Raw genomic sequence first — 24052 nt, 5'->3', positions numbered from 1 at the left:
TGACCACAGAGGTACTTGTGTGAGTACAGACAGATGCACAGTAAAAGAAAAAATATGTTCAATGTAGTAGACAAGCTGGCTGGCAAAATAAAACTTAATGGTTGTTAAATATTGCAGGGTCTAGGAAAGAGGTAAGTAACTTGATATGTAAAAATCCCGTAGGGACCGGATGTATGTTTGCTCACTGAGCTGCAAAGTTCATTTTGAGATGCTTTGTCATGATACTAAGTAACATCATCAGTCAGCCTCTGGATGAAGCACTGGTGGCGTGGCCCGCTTTCTGTTTATGTGTTTAGGCTTCCTTGGTTTGGTGATGTCATTTCTTGTGGTGACATAATTTCCTATGGTGATGTCATTTACTGTTCTTTTTCTCATGGGGTGGTAAATTGGATCCAAGTCAATATGTTTGTTGATAGAGTTCTGGTTGGAATGCCATGCTTCTAGGAATTCTCATGTGTGACTCTGTTTGGCTTGTCCTGGGATGGATGTGTTGTCCCAGTCAAAGTGGTGTCCTTCCTCATCTGTATGTAAGGGTACTAGTGTGAGTGGGTCATGTCTTTTTGTGGCTAGTTGATGTTCATGTATCCTGGTGGCTAGTTTTCTGTCTGTTTGTCCAATGTAGTGTTTGTTACAGTGCTTGCAAGTATTTTGTAAATGACATTAGTTTTGCTTGTTGTCTGTATTGGGTTTTTCAAGTTCATTAGCTGCTGTTTTAGTGTGTTGGTGGGTTTGTGGGCTCCCATGATGCCAAGAGGTCTGAGCAGTCTGGCAGTCATTTCTGAGATGTCTTTGATGTAGGGGAGAGTGGCTAGGGTTTCTGGAAATGTTTTGTCTGCTTGTTGGGGTATGTTGCTGAGAAATCGGCGGACTGTGTTCCTCCTGTATGGTCATTAGAGGTAGCTTTGTATTAAGGTCACCTGAATAATTCCTGTATCTACCAAAGGGGTTATTTCTGTTATTGCCTTTGTTCCCCAGAGAGATCCTGTTACCGCTTCATTTGACTCTCCTCTTAATGGTCAATTTATGAAGCATGTGACACACTATGATCACAGTACAAGGTTAGTTAGCTCAGTGGTTGTAACTGGTATGTGAGGCAGAGTGGTGCCAACAGAATGGGTTTACTTCCTGCACCAGCTAAGATTACCATGAAGGACTCACCTTCTCAATCTCTCCCCGGAGTACAGAACTGCATAGGACCAGATCATCATCTCCCACACTTTTAGATGCATTACATTTTAACATAATCCAGGGCCTTTCTTCTTTTAGGGGCAAGTGATGTATCTGCATTGCAGAGTAACTGATGTGACCAATTGTTATTGCTAGTGATAATTTTAAAACAGCCCAAGGCACGTGTTAAGACACAATGCTAAATGTGTATAATTAATGGCTATGAGTCAAATCGAATTAGTAGTATACAACAGAATATCAAAAAAAAGGGCAGCCATTTGGAATGCGAGTGGACAACAAATAAGAAAAATGGATCAATTGGAAGGATACACGCCAAAGCTTCCAAAAATCACCTCAGGAGTAATTGGGTCTCTTTGGAAATAAATGTCAGTGGTGGGACCTGGGAAAACAAGTTACACATCCAAATTGCGAAACTTGAACAAAAACTGATGAAAAATCTTAATGATTGGGCAAATAATATTTCAAAAATCTGTTATATGTACTGTTGGTCAATTGATCTTTAAACGAATGTGCAAAGAATGATGTAGAAAAAAATTCTGAGCATATTCTGCTGAGGTGATAACAGCCATTTTGTAAGTTAAAGACAGTTCAGATCATTAGGCTTTTTCCTATCAAGGGTATTTGCAAAAGTTTATTAATGCAAATAATAATCATTTCCTGTCATTATAAAAATACAAACAAAGCATAAAGCATAATACAAAACTAAGGAAATGTTTATATAGTGTGATTTTAAAAGGCCCGACATGAAAACTATGATAATAAAAAAAATCCCCTGATCAAACTAAATAGCCATAGAGGCTAGAAATTGTCTTTGGTAATAGCAGACAAATGACTATTACTACATATTTAATGCCTTTGATTATTTTAAAAGCAAGTTCACTTGTAAGACTAGCTAATTTGCCAAACAAAGGGCCAATGGAGGTTTGCAGTGTGAGAAATATATTAAGAAGGTACTTTTACCACTTGTACAATTCCACAACTATTCCAGTTCCCAAACAATGCAAAATAAAAGTCAATTTTTATTGACATTTTTAAAACACAATATAAAATACAAAATAGAACATTCTATTTTTGTTTACTATTGAGTTTTCATCACTAACCTTTAAAAAAACTTGGCTGATCATTTTTTAAAATTCTAAATTGAAGGTGGGCAACTCTATCGCATCAGATGGAACTGAACATGAAATATCACTCCCATAATGCATTGTTTACATTCTGTTTATCTTACTATTTGCAAGATATTTTTTGTAATGTTGAAAATGGGAGACTTGCATTCGTTGCAAGAAAACCAGATCACAAAGTAAGGAACAATCTGTGCTGCATAAAAAGGTGCTGATTGGTTCTCATATAGTTCTTATGCAGTATCAGTTGCTGTTCTCTTTGAGATTTGATATTGTGATTCTGTCCTGATGGGTACAATATAAAAATCTTTGAAAGAGTGCCTGTTTTTTCAAGTGAATATAGAAACAGGAATAATACCACAACAAGATCCTGAAAAAAATCAGAAGTACAAAGATTTCCAATATATGAAATTGTTTATCACCTTTCTGATTGATTTGGAGTTCTGTTCATTCTTCATCACCAAGTTGGGTAAGGTGTTCTTTGTGTACTTAGCATTATAAAATCATGAACAAACTTTGAAGAAAGGACTTTACAATCAATTACATAAAGAAAGAAGAAATAATTTGCTCCATATGTCCAAGCAACATTTTAGATGTGCATGATATGATATGAAAAGCAATACATTTCTCTTCAATGATGCAATTTTTCCCTTGCTGTTTGAACTGGTTACCCTTACTTCTCCCCCTCATTCATAAAAATTGGCCACTGCGTCATTTGAATGCCTTAATATTAATATCACAGTTACATGGAAAAAAAATCCAAGTAATAGGTAAATAAATTGATCATCAGCTAACTGATCACTGAACTTGTATACTTCTTCTGATTACTCATTAACTCATTTCCAATGAAAAGATGAAACAAACATATATTGTATCCGTCACAAACGCATCCTTTTTTCTTCACTTAACAGGCTTTAAATTTAACATGATGGGGCTCTCCGGAATTAAGATAAGGTCAAAGGTTGTCCTCACTTCAACCAACCGACTTGTTTCAATTTTGAAGTTCTGCAGCATCTAATAAGGAAACGAGGCAATAGGCATCAATCAGCAATTGCAGCATTTCAACATCACAAAAATATTTCATATAAAAAGCAGCATTTTAAATAAACAGCAAATGTCAATTCAATTTTCCTATCCAGTCTCACATTGTCGCTAAGGTTATTACATAGGATCACCTTTTTAAAACATTTTCCCCTCATTTCTCAGCCAATGATAGTTTCTGAACGTATTGAGGTTGATAGGACTGCCACTACAGAGGGATTTATAAATCCCTTACTTTGCTGGAAGCATTTATGAAAATATTGCTGAAGTTTGATATAGTATTTAAGCTGTTTTAAAATGTTGGTATTGACTCGATTTAAACAAAAAATTGAGAATCATCAAAATGGAAAGTTGTTATTTTGAATTCAGCGACTTCTAGAATAAAACTAACAAGTGACTTACGTGAATTAGAAACAGCAGCATTTCTGTCTCTGCAATTCTACGCCCAATGCACTGCCGGGATCCAAATCCAAAGCCAAGGTTTCTGAAGTAGGTACGTTCCTGGCTCAGCCACCTTTCTGGGTTGTACCTTTCTGGCTTGTGAAATATCTCTGAGCTTCTTCCCATTGCATACAATCCCACCTGCACTAAGGTCTAAAACAGTTGCTGATAATTGGTGAAAAGATTTTGCAATGTAACATTCATAACTAATTGTGTAGAAATATTTAACTTTGACAGGTATGCGGTATTGGAATATAACACTATGACACAATGGTTTAATTAAGACCATAAGACATAGGAGTGGAAGTAAGGCCATTTGGCCCATAATTGTTGGTCATTAAATTTTAACATTTCAGGAGTTTGTTTTGGCTTGAAGGGGTAAATATCAGAAACTACTGAACTCACTGAAGCTATTATGGTTAACAAACAATATCGTCAATAACTGTTGGCATATTACTGGAACAGTCAACACAATATACAATGGCAATGTGCAACAGAGATGTATACTTACAGATATTACATAATGAATTCACTCCAACTTTTCCTATTAATTCTGTAATCATTCCAACCTCATGTAACTCTTCCCAGTAATATATGTACATGAAGTGACATATACAAATACTATAAATTATAAATGATTGGGAGTGACCCAAAGTTCAGACAGTAATTATGCTGCATTTGTGTGTTTGAACTTTACAGACTGAAAGAACAAGTCTAATCTCTACTCCCATTTAAAGTAAATTAATCTGATCCATTGAAGCACTTGGTGTGACAACCAAGCTTTGAATGAGAGAGGTGAAAAATAAGCCAGGCTCTGCTCCCCATTGTTTTAAGAAAAAAGGTGTAGTTGATGATCTGGTAAGGACATGAGTGGCTTCAGCTGTGATTTTCCACCATGAAATAAATACTTTCATTTATATGGTATATTTAAGACTTCAGGGTGTCCTTGGATGCTTTATAAACAATTAAATACTTGTTAAGTATCCTGCAGTCATTGTTTTAATGCAAAAACAATCCCAGCTAATTTGCACATAGGAAGCAGAGTCATAGAGATGTATAGCACGGAAACAGACCCTTCGGTCCAACCTGTCCACGCCGACCAGATATCCCAACCCAATCTAGTCCCACCTGCCAGCATCCAGCCCATATCCCTCCAAAGCCTTTCTATTCATATACCCATCCAGATGCCTTTTAAATGCTGTAATTGTACCAACCTCCACCACTTCCTTTGGCAGTTCATTCCATACACGTACCACCCTCTGCATGAAACGGTTGTCCCTGAGGTCCCTTTTATATCTTTCCCCTCTCACCCTAAATCCAAGTTCTCTACTTCTGGACTCCACCATCCCAGGAAAACTTTGTCTATTTATCCTATCCATTCCCCTCATGATTTTATAAACTACTAAAGCCACCCCTCAACTTCCAAAGCTCCCGGGAAAACAGCTCCAGCCTGTTCTGCCTCTCCTTATAGCTCAAATCCTCCAACCCTGGCAACATCCTTGTAAATCTTTTCTGAACCCTTTCAGGTTTCACAACATCCTTCTGATAGGAAGGATAACAGAATTGCACACAATATTCCAAAAGTGGCCTGCACAGCTGCAACATGACCTCCCAACTTCTGTACGCAATACTCTGACCAATAAAGGAAAGCATACCAAACATCATCTTCACTGTCCTATCTACCTGTGACTCTACCTTCGAGAAGCTATGAACCTGCACTCCAAGGTCTCTTTGTTCAACAATAGTCCTTAAAACCTTACCATTAAGTGTATAAGTCCTGCTAAGATTTGCTTACCCAAAATGCAGCATCTCACATTTATCTACATTAAACTCCATCTGCCACTCCTCAGTCCATTGGCTCATTTGATCAAGATTAGATTACTTACAGTGTGGAAATAGGCCCTTCGGCCCAACAAGTCCACACCGACCCGCTGAAGCGCAACCCACCCATACCCCTACATTTACCCCTTACCTAACACTATGGGCTATTTAACATGGCCAATTCACCTGATCCGCACATCTTTGGACTGTGGGAGGAAACCCACGCAGGCACGGGGAGAACGTGCAAACTCCACACAGTCAGTTGTCTGAGTCGGGAATAGAACCCAGGTTTCTGGCGCTGTGAGGCAGCAGTGCTAACTACTGTGCCACCGTGCCGCCCACTAAGATGCAGTTGTAATCTGGAGGTAACCTTCTTTGCTGTCTACTACACCTTCAATATTGGTGTACCACAAACTACAGCCTAATAATGATCAGAAAATCTATTTTAAAGGGAAATTTTTGACCACGCTCCTCAGGAAGAAGATTAGTGCCATGGGGTTTTGTGCATTGACCATGTCCTCCGTTGAACAGCTCTGAAAGTCAGAAATACTGATGGTAAAGCATACCTTCAGTAATGCACTGCAGCATTAATCATCATTTCTCACTCAAGTCTTGAGTAAAAAGGATTGAAATTCATGACCTTCTGACTCAGGGATCAAAATAAACCAATGTTCACACAATAACTGAGAAGCCCTATCTGCGTCCATTATCTATTTACAAATAAATACAGCAATGTGATTAATGTTGAAGTGCAATCATCATTGCAAAGTGGAAGGGAAGATGAGCAATAAAATTGGAAAGGTGATTTGGAGTGTGTTGACAATTGCCGTGGATGATGGCATTTCATTTCTATGAAGCAGCATCATAGGTAAAGTATTTGATTGCCTTATCTTACCCCAACAGGTATGTGGTAATTTTGCAATATGATATCTTCATTTGTGTAGCGCTGTAATGATACAGCTACTGGATGAAGTCTGTGGATAGAAATAAATCACATTATCAACAGTCAAAATACAAAAGGGGAAGCAATTAGACAATAACCAAAGTGACTAAAGTGAGATGGAGGAAGCTTTCCAAGAGGAAGTACGATGGCCTGAATGGCATCCTTCTCTGGCTTTCTCATGTGCTTCTAATGACAAAAATTGCAAAGGAACTGAGTTGATATGATATAAAAGTCTAAAGAAGGTATCATCACAAGGGAAACTAGGAATGGGCAATGAATGCTGGCTAGTTAGTGATGCCCTTGTCACACGAGTGAATAGAAAAATGGATCTGAACATGATTCCAGATTATTTGCCATTCATTTGTTTCACTTTCCTAATCAATCATTGGTCCTTATACATAACGTTGAGGGTCCTATTTGCCACATTAAATCTGACTGTGCATGATCATCAAATCCTGAAAAAGCTTACACGTCTGGTCTCCTAGTTCTCTCGCTACACCATCCAGTTCCATTCAGAGTCTCCCTAATGTTATTCCAACAGTAAAAATAGGATCTTCTAATTCCCTGGCTTACTTTGAAGTAATACTCTGCAATAATCATGTCAATGGCCTGCAATGAAATCAAAATTTTTTTAAGTGTTATGTGGATTAACATATTTCACATATTTTGAAATCATTGCAGCCCACCATGAGTCCCAGAATCTCTGCTAAAACTGAAATGGATGTAGCCATGCTAATGTTGGCAGTAAGGTGATCAATTCTAGTAGTCCTTTTATCATGAAATAATTCACAATTCTGCATAAATTCCAATGTCGGTTTGCAAGTGTGTGTGTGTGTGCGTGTGTGTGTGCACGCGCACACACACGCTTATGTCTTAAGTGAATTTTCTGTGGCACAGGTCACAGGAACATCAAATAACACAAAGTAGAATTTTGGGGTCTGTCACTTTTGAAGGGTAATCCCGACGGACTCTTGAAATCAATGCTGAAATCTGTTACACGTCATGAGAATTTGCCATTTAGAATCCGAACTTTGAACGTTAGGAGGATGAGAGTTAGTGCTCAAATGAGTAAACTGTTGGAGAAAGCAAGCTGATTCATTCCATTTTTGAATTGATTTTGCATTTTCAAGTCAGCACAGTATAGGAGGCAGCAACTGTTCAACTTCTTAAAATATTCTTAGGTGCATACTTGAACTGCACTTTGGATTGTTATAGTTTATTTGCCTGTGATCAAATACACGAAAAATCTGGGTGTTAGCCACCTGGAACAATGAAGGTTTTATTCATTTATGGAATGGTGGGTGTTGATAACTTGGCTAGTATTTATTGCTCAACCCTAACTGCCCTCGAGAATGCTCTCTTATCATACCTGTGATAAGTTCAAGGTGTTCTAGATTGCGTGACTGAAATGTGTTATATATTAAATGCAGAGATGTATATCATGTTGCTACAAATCTTTTAAAGTATTAGATAGTCATAAATAGTCATTTAGTAATGTAGCTCAGAACCTGAGCATTGCTTAGACCAAGAAATGATGGTTTTTGTCTTGCACTCAACAGGATAGATGCAAGAATACCAAAACTGGAGGACAACAGCTCCCTGGCATTTTCCAAGGCAATCATTGATCAATCACAGCTGAGAAGATAACCAATCAACACAGATTTCTCATGCATTATAAATCTTAGCTCCTTTTGAAATTTGGCATTCTTGCATTTGTCCTGAGTGGGCAAGATGAAAACCTTTGACAGGATGTCTCTTAACCAGATACTTAGTAATAAACAATGTCATTTATTAGAGGTGTAGTGTGGCATTTAGTTTGCCCATACAGAATCTACTTCAACTCGGAGTTAGTTACAGAAAAGTGGAGGGTGGGGTATGAATCCCTATTACCTACTATTCTATTGAAATGGACAATGAGAGTCTTGCATTTATATCGTGCTGTTTGTGGCCTTAGGATGTCCCAAAGTTTTCATAGCCAATTACCTAGTTTTGAAGAGTTACCATGTTTGTTACATATGAAACACAGTAGCCATTTTTACACAATAAGCTCCGACCAACAGCAATGTGCTAATGACCATATAATTTTATTGGTAATAACTGAGGAATCAATGGCCAGACACTAGAGATATTTTGCCTGTTCTTCATCAAGGTAGTGTCTTGGAATCGAGTCCATGTAAGAGAGCAGACAGGACCTGAGTTCAAAGCAGCATCTGAAAACAAAGTCTCGGACAGTGTAGCATTTCCTCACTATGGCACTGAAGCACTATTGGTACTTTTAGTACCTTCGCAGTCATTTTAAATGTCTTAAGAATTTGAGAAGACTGTAGTTGATATTTCTTATAACTGCAACCCCTGGTCTTACCTCAATGTTTCCTTCAGTGCAGCTTTGAGTAATGGCACTGATTTTAACATTTGTAATAGATCTCCTTGTGTTTTCTGATTGGCTTCTATAATTTCACTGCGCAAATTTTCCTGCACGTTGGGGTATTTGGCAAGCTCATACATAGTCCATAAGAGAGTCATGGAAGTCTGTTTCATGACAGAAATAGAATGATAAGTGTATGGCGGATTTTTAAAAAAAGTCTATATGGATTGAAAGTATGAAGGTGAATACACACATATATGCTAGGCTTGTCTACAATGAATAAATTACCAGAACATAAGGCTGAACACAACTTACCTTTTTAAATATGATATTTTACATTTATTATCTTTCTTTTCCTTTCTGTCTTCTTTCATGGTTTTTAGGTGGAATTTAATGACCCCTGGTGGTGAGTTGGAAGGGAGGAAAGCATTTAATTGATTGATTGATTGATTGTTGTCACATGTACTGAGATACAATGAAAAGTGTTATTTAGTGTGCTATACAGGCAGGTCATTACAATACAAAGAATGCCAGGGTAACAGACCAGAGTGCAGAACACAGACACCAGGGGTCACAGTCTGGGAATTCAGGGTAGACTATTTAGGATGGAGATGAGAAGATATTTCTTCATCATAATGGTAGTGGGCCTGTAGAATTCATTGATATAATTGATGCTAAAACATTGAATGTATTCAAGAAGCAACTAGATATAGTACTTGGGGTGAATGGGATCAAAGATTATGTGGAGAAAGCAGGATTAAGCTATTGAGTTGGATGATCAGTCATGATTGTGTTGAAGACTCAAATGGCCTCCTCCTGTTCCTACCTTCTATGTTTCTATGCAGAGAGACAGAGAGAGCAAGAGAAATAGATAAGAATTATTATTCAAGAGGTCAGTTCAAAAGTCAGAATCAGCGGGGAAGAACTGAATCATTGAGTAATTAGGCAGTAGGACGCAAGATGAGACACTGACAGCTCCTCACCTCTGCCGGATTAAGTCTTGGGTGAGACATCTTGTAGATGGCCTTCCTGCCTGTACCAACAGATTTAAGAACAGCTTCTTTGCTGCTGTTGTCAGATTTATAAATATAACTCTCATATTAGAGTTGATCTTTCTCCGCACCTTCTTTGTAGCAGTAACACTATATTCTGCATTCAGTTATAGAGTTATATAGCATAGAAACAGACCCTTTGAGTAAACTAAACTAGCCCCACTTTCTGTGTAAAAATTACCCTGAAAAGGAAGGAAATTTAAGGGCCTAGGGAAAGAGCATAATGTGGGACTAGTTTCTTTGAAACCTGATGTACTTATATATGATTTGTCTGGTTAGCACACAATACTTTTCACTGTATTTCGATAGTAGTGACAATAATAAACCAAACAAACCCTATTTGGGGAACAATGCATTACTTTTCATTTAAATTAATAAACTGAGATACACTTTAAACTCAGACATTCCTTCATAAGATCCAACCCTCCAGTGAAAGTGCTGCAATTAGTGTCATTCACCAAAACACTCTCATGTGCAGTATTCAGAAAAGCCACAAGCAGAACATTTCCCATTTGTGCCAAATAAACATCAAGGACAAGGTTATCTTATGTGCAACTCATAACCTTAGTTGGAACTTACCAGTAACTTAGAGATTCTCCCTTACAATTACAAAAACACATCAACTGCTTTCTTTGTGAATACTGTACTGGATCTTCTAAAATATATATGCTGAAGGTGATAATATATACTCTCTCCCATCCTCATTTCTACATTGACTGGACTTCTGACTGACTGTTTTCTCTTTCACAATTCCCTCTTTGTTTTCACGCAGTCTTGCATAACTTCTGTGTTTTAGTTTTCTTCTTATCATATTTTGACTGTTTTCTAAACCATTCCCAATGCCACGGCTGCTCTACAGACTTTGAGATGATGCAGAAAAAACGGAATCTTGCACACATTGCCCAAGGTAAATTTAAAGGAACACCTTTTGCTAATCTATTTGAGATTTCAGCTAAGTGTTGAAAATCATAATTATTGTGCCTTACCAATTTGTAAAGTGACTAATTCATATGACTGTAAGCAAAATAAAATTGTTCGATGTCACTCAGAAACATAAATGCTATACAATGTCAGTTGTATTATCGAAAATGAAAATGCTGATGATGCTTTTATCTGACCGGCTGATGATTCTCGACATTTTCTGTTTGTATTTCAATATCCAAAATATTGACATTTGTTTCATGACAGAAGGTAAATTTACCCCTCATCCTTTTCTAGTGCCAAGTGCAGAACTTTCCGAGAGACAGATTTGGAGGTGAGACAGGAAACAAAGTCAGAGGATCTCAGATCCAGGTGACTGCCTGATGTGTTCCAAATTTTGTGGACTCTTAATAGTTTATGGCTGGCAGTGACAGTTAGCTAACTCAAATAAATCTTAAGTGCCCAGCTGAGGGCTAATTTTTGAGGCAGGTGGTATCATTTTTTTTGCTAGCAGATGAACTCCTTGTTGAGGTCACCGCCCTGCCTTTGGCTGGACACAGCTTCCCAGTACCAGGCCAAGAAATTATAGAAACTTTGAATATAGGAGCAAGAGTAGGCCATTCAGCCCTTTGAGTCAACTCTGCCATTTAGCATGATCATGGTGTAACATCTAACTCAGTACCTAGCTCCCTCTTTATCTGCATATCGTTTGATAGCTTTACCCCAAATTTCTCCTTCCTGAAAACACTCAATGTTTTGGCCTCAACTGCTTTCTGTGGCAGAGAAGTCTACAGGCTCACCACTTTCCGAGTGAAGAAATTTTTTCTCGTCTAAGTCCTCAATGGCGTACCCTATATTTTTAAACTGTGACCTTTAGTTATAGATTCCCCGGCCATCAGGATCATCCATCCCAGTTAAAACCATTGATGCCTTCACTTCAAATCCACCCCCTTTGTCTCCTCAAAGCCCACCCACCACCACCTTCCTGGAATTGAAGGGATCCATTGGCCACAATCACAGTTGCATGTAATCAAGTGGATGGGTAGTTCTGATTATCTTGCTAACAACTGTAGATGTCTTCAGAGGACACCTCAACTCTCGAGGTCCCGTTCTCCTGGTATTCAGGCACTTTGATTACTCCTTCTGTCTGCTCAGCCCTGTCAATGTCCCTAATAGCAAGCAGCTCAGTGGCTCAATGGTTAGCACTACTATATCAAAATGCCAGCTTCAATTCCACCATTGGGCGACTGTCTGTGTGGAGTTTGCACATTCTCCCTGTGTTTGCATGGGTTTCCTCCCACAGTCCAAAGATGTGCAGGGTAGGTGGATTGGCCATAGTAAATTGCCCATAGTTAGTTAGTGAGTTTTGAGAAGATTTGTAGCTTAGGTTGACATTCTGGATGTAGGATTGCTCAGACATTTTTTCACCATACATGGTAACATCATCAGAGCCTCCTTTTGAAGTGCTGGTGGCATGGCCCACTTTCGATTTATGTGTTTAGTTATCCTTGGGTTGGTGACATCATTTCCTATGGTGACACCATTTCTTGTGGTGATGTCATTTCCTGTTCTTTTTCTCAGAGGCTGGTAAGTAGGATCCAAGTCATTGTGTTTGTTGATAGAGTTCCTGTTGGAATGTCATGCTTCTAGGAATTCTTGTGCGTGTCTCTGTTCAGCTTGTCTGAGGATGGATGTGTTGTTGCAGTCAAAGTGGTGTCCTTCCTTATCTGTATGTAAGGATAGTAGTGAGAGTGGGTCATGTCTTTTTTGTGGCTAGTTGATGTTTATGTACCTTGGTGGCTAGTTTTCTGCCTGTTTGTTCAATATAGTGTTTGTTACAGTGCTTGCAAGATGTTTTGTAAATGACAGTAGTTTTGTCTGTTGTCTGTATAGGGTCTTTCAAGTTCATTAGCTGCTGCTTTATTAGTGTGGTGGTGGATTTGTGGGCTACCGTGATGCCAAGTAGTCTGAGTAGTCTGGCAGTCATTTCCAAAATGTCTTTGATGTAGGGGAGATTGGCTAGGGTTTCTGGACGTGTTTTGTCTCCTTGTTGGGGTTTGTTGCTGAGAAATTAACAGATTGTGTTCATTGGGTACCTGTTCTTTTTGAATACACTGTATAGGTGATTTTCCTTTGCTCTGCGCAGTTCCTCTATGCTGCAGTGTGTGGTAGCTTGTTGAAATAATGTTCTAATGCAGCTTCATTTGGGTGTTGGGATGATTGCTTCTGTAGTTCAGTGTTTGGTCAGTATGTGTTGTTTTTCTGAAGACGCTGGTTTGAAGTTCCCCATTGGCTGCTCACTCGACTGCGACATCTAGGAATGGTAGTTTGTTGTTGTTTTCCTCCACTTTAGTGAATTTTATGCTAGGAAGGATATTATTGGTGGTCTTGAAGGTTTCCTCTAATTCTTTTCATTTAGTGATGATGAAGGTGTCATCTACGTAGTGGACCCAAAGTTTGGGTCGGATGGTTGGCAGAGCTGTTTGTTCAAGTCTCTGCATTACTGCATCTGCTAAGAACCCTGATATCAGAGATCCCATGAGTGTTCTGTTGGTTTGTCTGTAGGTTTTGTCATTGAAGGTGAAGTGGGTGGTAAGGCATAGGTAAAAACAATGACTGCAGATGCTGGAAACCAGATTCTGGATTAGTGGTGCTGGAAGAGCACAGCAGTTCAGGCAGCATCCAAAGTTGTAAGGCATAGGTACACTGGCTTGACGATATTATCATTGCTGATGAGGTTGGTGGTGTTTGCTTTATTTGTCTTTGGTTCTTCTAATAATGTAGTCAGTGCTTCCTCGGCCAGGTTGATGTTGTTGGATGTCAACAGGGCAGACAACAAACAAAATTAATGTCAATTACAAAGCACCTTGCAAGAACTGTAACAAACACTACATTGGACAAACAGGCAGAAAACTAGCCATCAGGATACATGAACATCAACTAGCCACAAAATGACATGACCCACTCTCACTCATATCCTTACGGATGAGGAAGGACACCACTTTGACTGGGACTTCACATCCATCCTAGGACAAGCCAAACAGAGACATGCACAATAATTCCTCAAAGCATTGCATTCCAACCAGAACTCTATCAACAAACACATTGATTTGGATCCCATTTACCACCCGATGAGAAAACAGAACAGGAAATGACATCACCAACCCAAGGAAACCTAACACATTAATAGAAAGCGGGCCATTCCACCAGTGCTTCGAACGGAGGCTTACTGATGATGTTACCACATATGGTGATGAAACGTCTGAAAATAAACCTACCAGCTCAGCGAGCAATCCTACATCAATTGCCCATAGTGTCCAAGGATGTGCCGACAAGATGGATTAGCTACAGGAAATTATAAGGTGGAAGGAGGTGGGTCTGGAAGGGATGCTCTTTGGACAGTCAGTGTGAACTCACTGGACTGAATAGCCTGCTTCTCCACAGTACGTATTCTGTGATTTTTAGGAATTGGACACAGTTACTGGAGGTGGACTGTTCACTGGCAATCTTTAGGAAGATCACATTGGTGGGTGAGGTCACAAATACCTCAACAGTTGGGATTTGCATATTGTTCATTTGTCAGAGCCCCAAGCCCGTCAGAGCATTCAACCTATAGAGTGTACAGCACAGAAATCGGCCATTTGGCCCCACATGTCTCACTGGCATTTATGTTCTCCATATGCCTCCTCCAAGCCCCTTCATTTCACCCCATCAGCAATATGACTCACTGTCCGGTAAGAAAACAATTTTCTCTTACTGTGTCAACTCCACCTGCCATAAGCTCTGTAATGCTTGCTTTGATGTCATCTAGGGGCAGCATGTCTTGCAGCAGTAGATCTGCTAGAACTCCAGAATATTCTTTGTCATTTTTGGATCCCAGGTGGAACTGCTTGTATGTTCTTTGTATACAGGTATCAGCTACAAATTAAGATAGAGAGTGTTTATCAAAGGACAAGTATTTCACCAGTTCTAGTAGTGACTGGTAAACAAACCATCTCTAATCATATTTAATACACTTTACATAATTATGCCACCTTCCTTGGGTAGCATTCTGTATAATTTCTTCTGTATTTGCTTAGCTACTCAAACTCTATTGAAAATATTATTTGTATCCCACAATAAATGGTTTTCCAAAGCCAAATTTATCAATGGACAGACATTTGTCGAGAGAGAAGGTATGTGAGAAAACAAAGAGAAATCACCCAAACCCTGGACGACTCACAGTGTATAGAAACATGGCTAGGCACCTTGGAGCTGGTTTCCATAAAGAACCCTAATTTTTGGCTTGGGTATTATATGTGACATGTGAAGTTTTCCTGCTATAGACTCATTTTCACTTCCTCAAACCTGAGGGTGGGCAGATTTGAGTACATCTGGTGCACAATGTTTTAACTGTCCAGGACCAGAACCTTAACCACATCAAGAGCTAATAGGCCTTCCTCTTCTCTAATAAAATCATGGACCACTTCAAGATCAAGTTTGAGAGCAAAAAAAATCCAGTATATTTTTCCTCTGTCACTGACCATCTTCATAAACGTCTCTCTACTACTTTTTTGAACTTCATCGCCAAGCATGAGGACCTCATGAACTCATTTGTCACTATGATTGAAATGATTTATGCAATTGTAACTGTGCCACATTCACCCATCCCATCGCGGGTTTCTCTTTGTGATCAAACCAAACCACACACCTGTCTTGTCCTGAATCTGTATTTTGTTTTTGTTTCGCTGCCAACTTGGTTCTTGTGCATGACACACTTTCTTGCTCCACTGACCCTCGTTGCATCAAATTGCTGACCATCTAATTTTTTTTTGGTGCCCTGGAGCTAGTCTAAATGGTCCCAGATCTTCAGGTACTTGTCCCTCTTTCCTTTAAAACCATTACACCTCCCTCTTCTATTCTTGGGAAATACTTCATATCTTCATCCTCTCTATTATTTTCGGTTTTTGAACATACTGTCAAATCCAACGGTCAATTTTCTTGGAATTCTCCATTTGAATCACCCCAATTGTGTTTTTCATCCCATCCCCCAACCAAAGTCGTAAAAGAAACACCATCTTCTGTGAGTATAATATTTTGTACAAAATCATAATCATTTTGTCTTGTCAATTTATAAAGTAGACCTTTTTGCCCTTCAAACTTTTTCCAATCTTCATACAAATGACAACCATCGGTTTCAAGCTTCTCTGTTTAATGGCCCCTATAGGATGCTGAGATAGAGGTCACGTGACCATGGCAAGGCATCGAGTACACTTAAGGTACAATGGATTTTTCCAATATTCCCATTTTCATAAATAAACAAAAAGAAAATGCAAGCAGTATCAGTCAGAGTTACGTTACCTAGAATAAGGTGGCCACAAAGAAAATTATCATTAACATAACAGTATATTAACTCTAGATGATTCTACTTTTATCAGTCTTTATACATGCATTACATACATAGTCTTTACATTGTGCAAGTCTCCTAATGGTACACATGGGTTGTTTCACTGGTATCTCCTCAATCCTTGGATGATGTGCCTTCTCCAGGGAATGTTGTTTGGTGAAGGCTACTGCTGTGCTACCTACTGTTGCTGATCCATGTCCATTGTTGAGGAAAAATGAACATCTGGACTGATGGTTGTTGTGTACCCTGTGTGAGAGGTGAGCTTCCTTCCTCATGTGCTGTGTGTACTGTGAAGGCACAGCTTCTTTAGTTATACGTTGATGTGTGTAGTCACAATGAAATATCAGTCACCCACATTTACCAGGAATGATCAAGGTGACAACATTTGCACATGTTGGCAAACTTTTGACAAGAGTATGGAACGTTTGCACTCTAACTGCTCTCCAATGCTCAGCTATGGCAATGACTTGGCACTTCTATCAAAGTGAAATGTGGTTTTCTTTTGTTTAACTTCTTTCTTTTCACTCACAGCATATTTCTGGCTTCAGTGTTCTTTTTGCCATTGGAAGAGCAGTTTTGGTACAACATCCATATAACATGAGTTTTTGGACTTGCCATGTCTTCAGTGGGTGTACTTCTCCACTCAACGATTCCTTGATACAATTCTGTGCTGAATTTACTCAATTTTTTTATGATCCTTTGGTTGATTTTCATTGTTGCCTCAGCCTTTCTGTTTGACTTGGGGCTAGTACGGAGATAATGCACGATGCTGAATTTCAATTCCTTTATAAAACAGCTAGATTCTTCATCTGTGATATTGCTACTCATCACCATGTCAGGAATGCTGTAATGTCTGAATTGTGCCTTTCGGCATTCTACAGTCTCAGCAGTGGTCATAGAGTCATAGAGAGGTACAGCACGGAAAAAGACTCTTCAGTCCAACTCATCTATGCCGATCAGATATCCCAACTCAATCTAGTCACACCTGCCAGCACTTCGTTCTTGAATTCAGCTGTCTAACTCCCATTAATCAGACTAGTAGTCTACAGTGACAAGATGATTGTTTCCTGCAAGAATGAAGAGATAGACTCCAAGCTTAATCCACAGTCTGTTGGATCCAATGTATCCAATGTGGCTCCTCAGCTTGTTTAGCTTGGCATTTGTGACAAGCACTGCACAGTCTGAGGTGGTCCTTCAGTTCATTGCTTATGTTTGTTCGCTACAGCCTTCCTCAGATTAGACTCAATTCCTTGGGGTCTGGCATGAATGCCCCCTCAACAACTCTTTCCTCATCTTCTTAGGGATAATGACTCAATTTCATGCACACGAGATGCCATATTGGGCTATCAGCTATTTCTGCCCAATATTTTCCTCTGGTAACAAGTGTTCTCTTGAAGTTTTCAGGTCACCCTTTCATCACTTCTTCTTTGTAGCACTTGGAGAATTGCACCTTGTTGTGTAGTTTCCTTTTTACAATCTGGTTGAGCATCCTCAACTTTCATTGGCCATGAAGCTCTTGACAGCATGACTGCAATGAACATATGTTTCTTTTGCTTGTATTTCACATCCAGATGAGATCTTTGCAAACGAAGTAACATTCTATGCAGGATCATTGAAGCAGACAGAATGATTTGAGAAAGATGCTTGGAAGTGGTTTATAGACAGCCTTCATTACCACATTTTTTTTCTTAAACCAGGTACTGATTAAAATGCTCACAAGCAAAGGCATTCTTTCTCAATCTGAGCATAGTGTTGCTAACTTTGTTTTAATGCCTTGTACACCAATATACCTAGTTGGCCTACTGCACAAGTGTTGCTCAGAGCCTTGATTCACCGGTGTCACACTACAAAGTGACTTCATTATTGACATCACATTGGCCCAGCATTTCAACTGTCATCAGTTGTGTTTAGTTATCATGAAAGCTGCTTCTTGTTCTGGGCCCCACCATTGTACATCCTTAGTAGTGCACTTGTGTTGTGGTTCCCCCTCTGACAGCACATTAAGTAGGCACTTAGCTTTTACATCTGTTAATAACTGCCTCTCTGGTACAGCTAGCATTTGCAGGATCTGAGCAAAGCTCTTTTGCTGTCAGTTTGTCACTTATGTACTTGACTTTAGGCAACCACACAGTTGCATCCTTTTATTGTTCAGTTTCAGATTCACCTGGTGAGCTCTCATTAGCTGCTAAACTAGATTATGATTGTGATTTGTGTTGGCTTCATCCATTGCAACTCCACATCAATTTGCAGATCATCCACAATAACTTCTACTTGGAAATATCACTGACTTGTTTTTATTCACCTGTGGAATAAGGGCATTGCTGGCTGGGCCAGCCTTTATTGCCCACCCTTAGTTGCCTTTGAGAATGTGGTGGTGAGCAACTTTCTTGAACCACTGCAGACTTTGTTATCTTATGCTGTCTACACTGATACTCTTCTGGAGCACGGAAATGCACGAATATGCGACCATCTATTTCTCCTGAACAGTATGCAGAAAGTAATTAGAATTCTGCTCTTTAAATTAAGCTTCACTGACCTGTGACCATCCTTTGTATCAAGGGGAGTGAAGACCTTTGCCTTGGCAAGTTGCTGCAAGATTCCTTCAATGGTTGGAATTGAGTAATGAGATCTCTTCAAAACGTTATTAAAATCCTTTGGATCTATGCATACTCTTAGTTTCCCAGGTTGTCACTAATACAATGCTTCAAAACCAATCTATATGAGTTGTCGTATTTTTGACTACTCCCTTCTTTTCTACCTTGGCTTTCAGGTTGGACTTGAAGTTAGTTGGAACTCTCCTTGCAGATGCTACATTGGTCTCACACTCTCAATCACTTTGACACAATATTCACCTGGAAGACATCCAAGACTTGTAAAAACATCTTTAAACTCTTCTAGCTTCTGTTTGACAGTCAATAGACAAGTGGCTTATGCAAAGCTCTTCTGGCACAGTTAGGTTACTTCTCCAAGCTTTTAACTTGCTTCTGTTGAAATGAATGGATTGTGTTTATCATCTGCCAATTGGAACTCCAGATTTTCATTCTTCCCATTGCACTGAGCTTTTCAGTTTAATTTGCTCACTTGGTATGAGGTTGATCCTGGACGTGGTTGGATTTTTTGATGAGGGGTGGTTGAGTACTTTGGACCTGTTTTCAATGAGGTTTAGAAGAATTACAAGTGATTTTATTGAAGCATCTAAAATTCTTAGTTTGCTTGACAGAAGTGGAGAAAAAGCTTCCCTTTTTGGAGACTCTATGAGCAGATGGCATAATCTTAGAGAAAGGTGTCATCCACCTTAGACAGAGATGAGGATGATTTTTTTCTCTCAGAGGGGTGTGAATCTGTGGAATTCCTTACCACAGAGAGCTATGAACTGGGACCTTAAAAAATATTCAAGTCTGAAATAGTCAGATTTTCATTCAGGAAAGAAATCAATGGTGTAGGGCAAAAGGCAGGAAAGTGGAGTTGAGGATAATCAGATCAGCTATGATCTCACTGAATAGCAGAGCTAATGAGATGGGCCAAATAGCCTACTTCTATTCCTTACATTATAAATCCTGCACCTTACTTCAAATTGCTTCATTTTTAAGTCATCATCTTGAGCCACTTTCTGCAGAACTCATGCTGTTACACACAGCACTGGTGTCCAGGTAACAGTCTACGTTCATTTGATGTTCTCCTTCTGCTGTCACAAACCATTAATGATAAACCTAAAGATGACAATATATTGTGTGGTGGAAAATGGTTTGACAAAATTATTAGCTGAATTACACAGCAGCCAGCTCTGTAGGTTTGTTTTGCTTTTTCCTTGCTAATCATTTGTATCCAAAGTGATTCAGTTTCTTGTAGTTACAGCATTCCCTGTGCTGGACATGCTTGCTTTTATTTTGTGTGATGTTCTGTGCAATATTTCCATTCCATTCTCTGGTCTTGATTTTTCTGCTTTCTTTTCTGCAAAAGATCTTCCTTTTTACCAATCTGTTGATCTCATTTGATGTGGAAAGTCTCTTAGCGTAATGCAAAACCTTGTCTTTCTTCCATTAATGTGCTCAAGCTGATGATTGATAAGTTTAGAACTTCTGCAGATATCAACAGTTTTCTTGACAGTAAGTTTCTTCTCTCTTGATAAATGTGCTGTCCAAGGTCCCTCATGCCTATCTTTGAGATTAGCTTTCAGTTGTCCAAACTCTCAGGATTCAGTTTGTCTTAGTGTGGTTACATATTGATCAAAATCTCTTGAGCTCTGGCATTGAACTAGTATATTAGTAGTAGAATGATTAATATTAATAGGGGGTCAAAGTGTCTTCACAACCTGAAATGTTTCTCCTTTCTGCTTGTCTGTGAGATCTAGGCTGCAATGAAGCTTGTAGCACTCTGTTCCCAGCACTAACAGCAGGGTTGCAACTTCTATAAACTTCCATTATAATTCATTCTGTTATTATTTCATAATTTTTCTCACTGAGGGGAAAAAATCTATTGCTGTTTTATATTTCCTTTTAATTCCACAACAGCTGGGCGTAGAAAATGCAGAAACGTTTTGATTCGCCAAGTAATTCAAAATGGGAGACTTGTTTTTCTTGTGCTTTTTCTTTGATATTTCTTTTGTAGCTAGCTTTCTTAGAGCTCTAAGAACTTGACTCATATTTTTTTTCACAGTAACTGGTTCAAATAGAGGCTTGAAAATCACACATTTTTTTTTCAACTGCATCACTCTGACACCTTGTAACAAGCCATGTGTGTTTAATGGCTTAAAAAGTCACCAAGCCATAAGAGAACCTAAAAGCACAACAGAGGAAGATGACATAACTATCACAAGACAGCTGGTGGGCTTTTGCTTACATTGCTGGTTCCCACGCCAGTTTGTGTTGCATTGGAACCAATGTCCCAATTCTGGACTAGGATGCCTGGGTTTAAGTCCCATAGCTTCAGAAGTGTATAAGAACAACTCTGAAAAGGTTAATTAGAAAATATCTACAATTATATTGCCACAAACAGTCTGTCAACTTCATTTGCCTGTATCTGACAAGGATTTACTGATCTCACTTTTGAAAGCTTAAATGAACAAGCCATCCAGTTGTTCTAGGGAGATAGTTCCAGATATCTACCATGCTTTGCGTGATTAAGTACTTGATTTCGATCTTGAATTGCCTGATTCTAATTTCAAGATTCTGCGCCAAGTGCTGCTCACTTTACACTGCTCCCTGTCTTCACTTGACTTCTGGATCCATTTAAAATTCAAATAACACCCTTCTGCCATTTCAAAACTTGCACCAAGTCCTGTTCACCCATCACCCTTGTCTTCTATTACTTCCAATAGCCTCACACGTTCCTATCTCTGTAACTTCCTAGAGCGCTACAACTCTCTGAGATCTCTACTTTCCTTCATCTCTCATCCATTGATTACCTCTGATCTTCATTACCCACCTCTGGCAACTGTATGTTTAGCTGCCTGGTTGCTAAGTCTCAGAATTCCCTTCCTCATAAGGCAACCACCTATCTTTAAAATGATTACGCAGATTCAACCCAGCTAAATGTGAATGAAACTTCAGGCTTCAGAGTTCAGATTTGTCTTGCAATCAACAGTCATTGGAATGTGAATCAGAAAGCATGGCGCTGGAAAAGGCACAGCAGGTCAGGCAGCATCTAAGGAGCAGGACAGTCGATGTTTTTTTTGCCTCTGGCTCTCCAGCATCTGTAGTCCTCGCTTTCTCTAGTCAATGGAAGGTAACTTTCCTTCAATAGCCAATGAGATCAATGGAAAGATTTAGGAGAAAATTAAAGGTTAAAATGCTGAAAAGAGGAAAAGAAGCACTGAACTGTCAAACATATGGGAGAAGAAAGCACAGATGACCAAATTGTAGTGTACAATGTGCTCTGTCCTTGTTGAAGAGGTGGTTAACAACAAGGATGTAACTGAACAAAATAAAATTACAAATTGAAATAGCCAGAGTAAATAAGCAAAATGTAACAGGAAGTAGAAATTCAACTATTGAGTTCACTTGGCGTCACCACCGATTTCCACAATTAATAGACATTTGTCCTGATTTTCTCACCATGTGCAAAAATGGTATCCCAAGCAGCAACGTGATCTTGCCAGATCTTCGATTTAATTGACTTCAGAAGCCCAGGTGGAATATAAAGCATTGGAGTTGTGGATTTGAACATCAACGTAACTGAATCGATGAACTTTTGTGAGGCAGGATTATGGAGACATTGCAGCAAGCCCAGACGTTCTCCAAACAATATATGGCAAACAGCTGTAAAAGCAAAGATTGGAGATTCTTCCACTATTTCTTGATGAATTTACATTAATAGACTGACATTGAAAACATTTGGAGATAAAACATCCTTAATAGTCTAGTCTTACTGAAGTAGTAGAGCATATAGGGAGTCGATTTTGAAGTTCCCTCTAAACTGCGCTATCATGTAGCTAACTCAAGCAGTAGACAACCAATGTTCCCTTAAGATGTGCGCATACATCTGAGCCCAGAATTCACTTAAATAGAAGTGCTGCTCTGAGGGGCATACAGGCAATCGTGGTGCAGCTTGCCATATTTGGACTTGGGCAATAATGGATGCTGACTGTATGGCCTGCAGCTAAGTCCTTCAAAGAGTGAGAGTGTGGTCTCAATTGTGAAAACTGATTAGGACTGCCTTAAGGTAACAGTTTCTCAGCTATGTTTAGAGGTGGTCTCGTTCCTCCTGAACCCACATAAAGTAAGTTAAAATGTATTTTTCTGGAGCTTCTTTGGCTACAGTGTACACAGTGTGTGCAGCTCTATCCTAAAGTAGCCAACGTGGTTCTCTACATTTCATTGAACCTTGATTCATGTGTCAAAGGGGGCTTGTTTCCTGAAACGGCAGGCATTTTGTAAGTGATAGACTCTTGTAGAGAAGTACACCTTCAAAAGAATAGGCATTAATGGGGCTATAAAGCCTGTCTACCCCATTTTGCTATCATTACTGTGTAGTTAGCTCAGTTTTAAATGAGTTAAAATTGGCTGTACCTTGTGCCAAATACAGATTTAAAATTAGCTTCCTGAATATATATCTCCCTTTTTACTTTGCCTGAAATCTAAGGTTAAACTTTACTGAGAAGACATCATGGAACTAAAACTGGATACTGTGAGTTCACAGAAGATGGAACTATATTTTGCTGACCTTCATTTCACATCTCCTACTTTCAGTTCTGTTGAAGTCAACAATATTGAATATTAGCTGTGTTGCTTAAGAGAAAGGGCATACAATACAATTGGATTTGATCCCCACTCTTGTCCAATTTCACCAACACTTTTTATGTTAATACCAAAACATGAGTATTAAAATTAAGATATTAATAACTTAAATAAATAACTGAGCTCAGCTACTCAAAAGGGGCTAGTGCTGACTGCTAATCTGGGGTTACTTTAGAGACACCGTACTGAAGCATATTTAAGACGCTCCAGTTTTCCAAAAACTGGTACAACAATTCTTACTTCTTTATATAGTAGATCATTCAACAACTAATGAAAAACAATACCAGTTCAGTGATTTGAATAAAATGGACCAGTTTGGCTCACTGTGGTGTCTGAGCACATCTGAAAAACTGCATCCTTCAGTCATCACCAAATGCTTCAGTCATCACTTCTCTGCTCAATGCTCCATGCTGGCTGGCTGTCTCCAAATTTAATATTTAATTAAGTTTAATTTATCTTCAATCTTTCCATAACCTTGCTCCTTTATATAAATCTGTAATTACCTTCAGTTCTGAATGCTGTGCTCCTCCAATTCCAA

The 24052-nt window shown here is 39.0% G+C and overlaps 1 protein-coding gene across 1 annotated transcript in view; it reads right to left on the bottom strand.

Moving 5' to 3' along the window:
• Positions 1-3209: 3209 nt before the first annotated feature.
• LOC132834715 (cholesterol side-chain cleavage enzyme, mitochondrial-like) overlaps positions 3210-24052 on the bottom strand; it is a 40241-nt gene continuing 19398 nt past the window's right edge. Inside the window, exons 4-9 of the mRNA XM_060853676.1 lie at positions 22333-22536; positions 14651-14811; positions 8918-9084; positions 6508-6586; positions 3753-3944; positions 3210-3323 (exon numbers count right to left, since the gene is read on the bottom strand). Of these exons, the coding sequence (XP_060709659.1) occupies positions 3210-3323; positions 3753-3944; positions 6508-6586; positions 8918-9084; positions 14651-14811; positions 22333-22536 (917 nt within the window). The remainder of the gene's footprint in view (positions 3324-3752; positions 3945-6507; positions 6587-8917; positions 9085-14650; positions 14812-22332; positions 22537-24052) is intronic.

The sequence above is a fragment of the Hemiscyllium ocellatum genome, chromosome 42 (genome assembly GCF_020745735.1).
Source record: "Hemiscyllium ocellatum isolate sHemOce1 chromosome 42, sHemOce1.pat.X.cur, whole genome shotgun sequence".
NCBI classification, from domain to species: domain Eukaryota; kingdom Metazoa; phylum Chordata; class Chondrichthyes; order Orectolobiformes; family Hemiscylliidae; genus Hemiscyllium; species Hemiscyllium ocellatum.
Note: the sequence above shows the minus strand (reverse complement) of the source record. Positions and strands in the feature narration are given on the sequence as shown.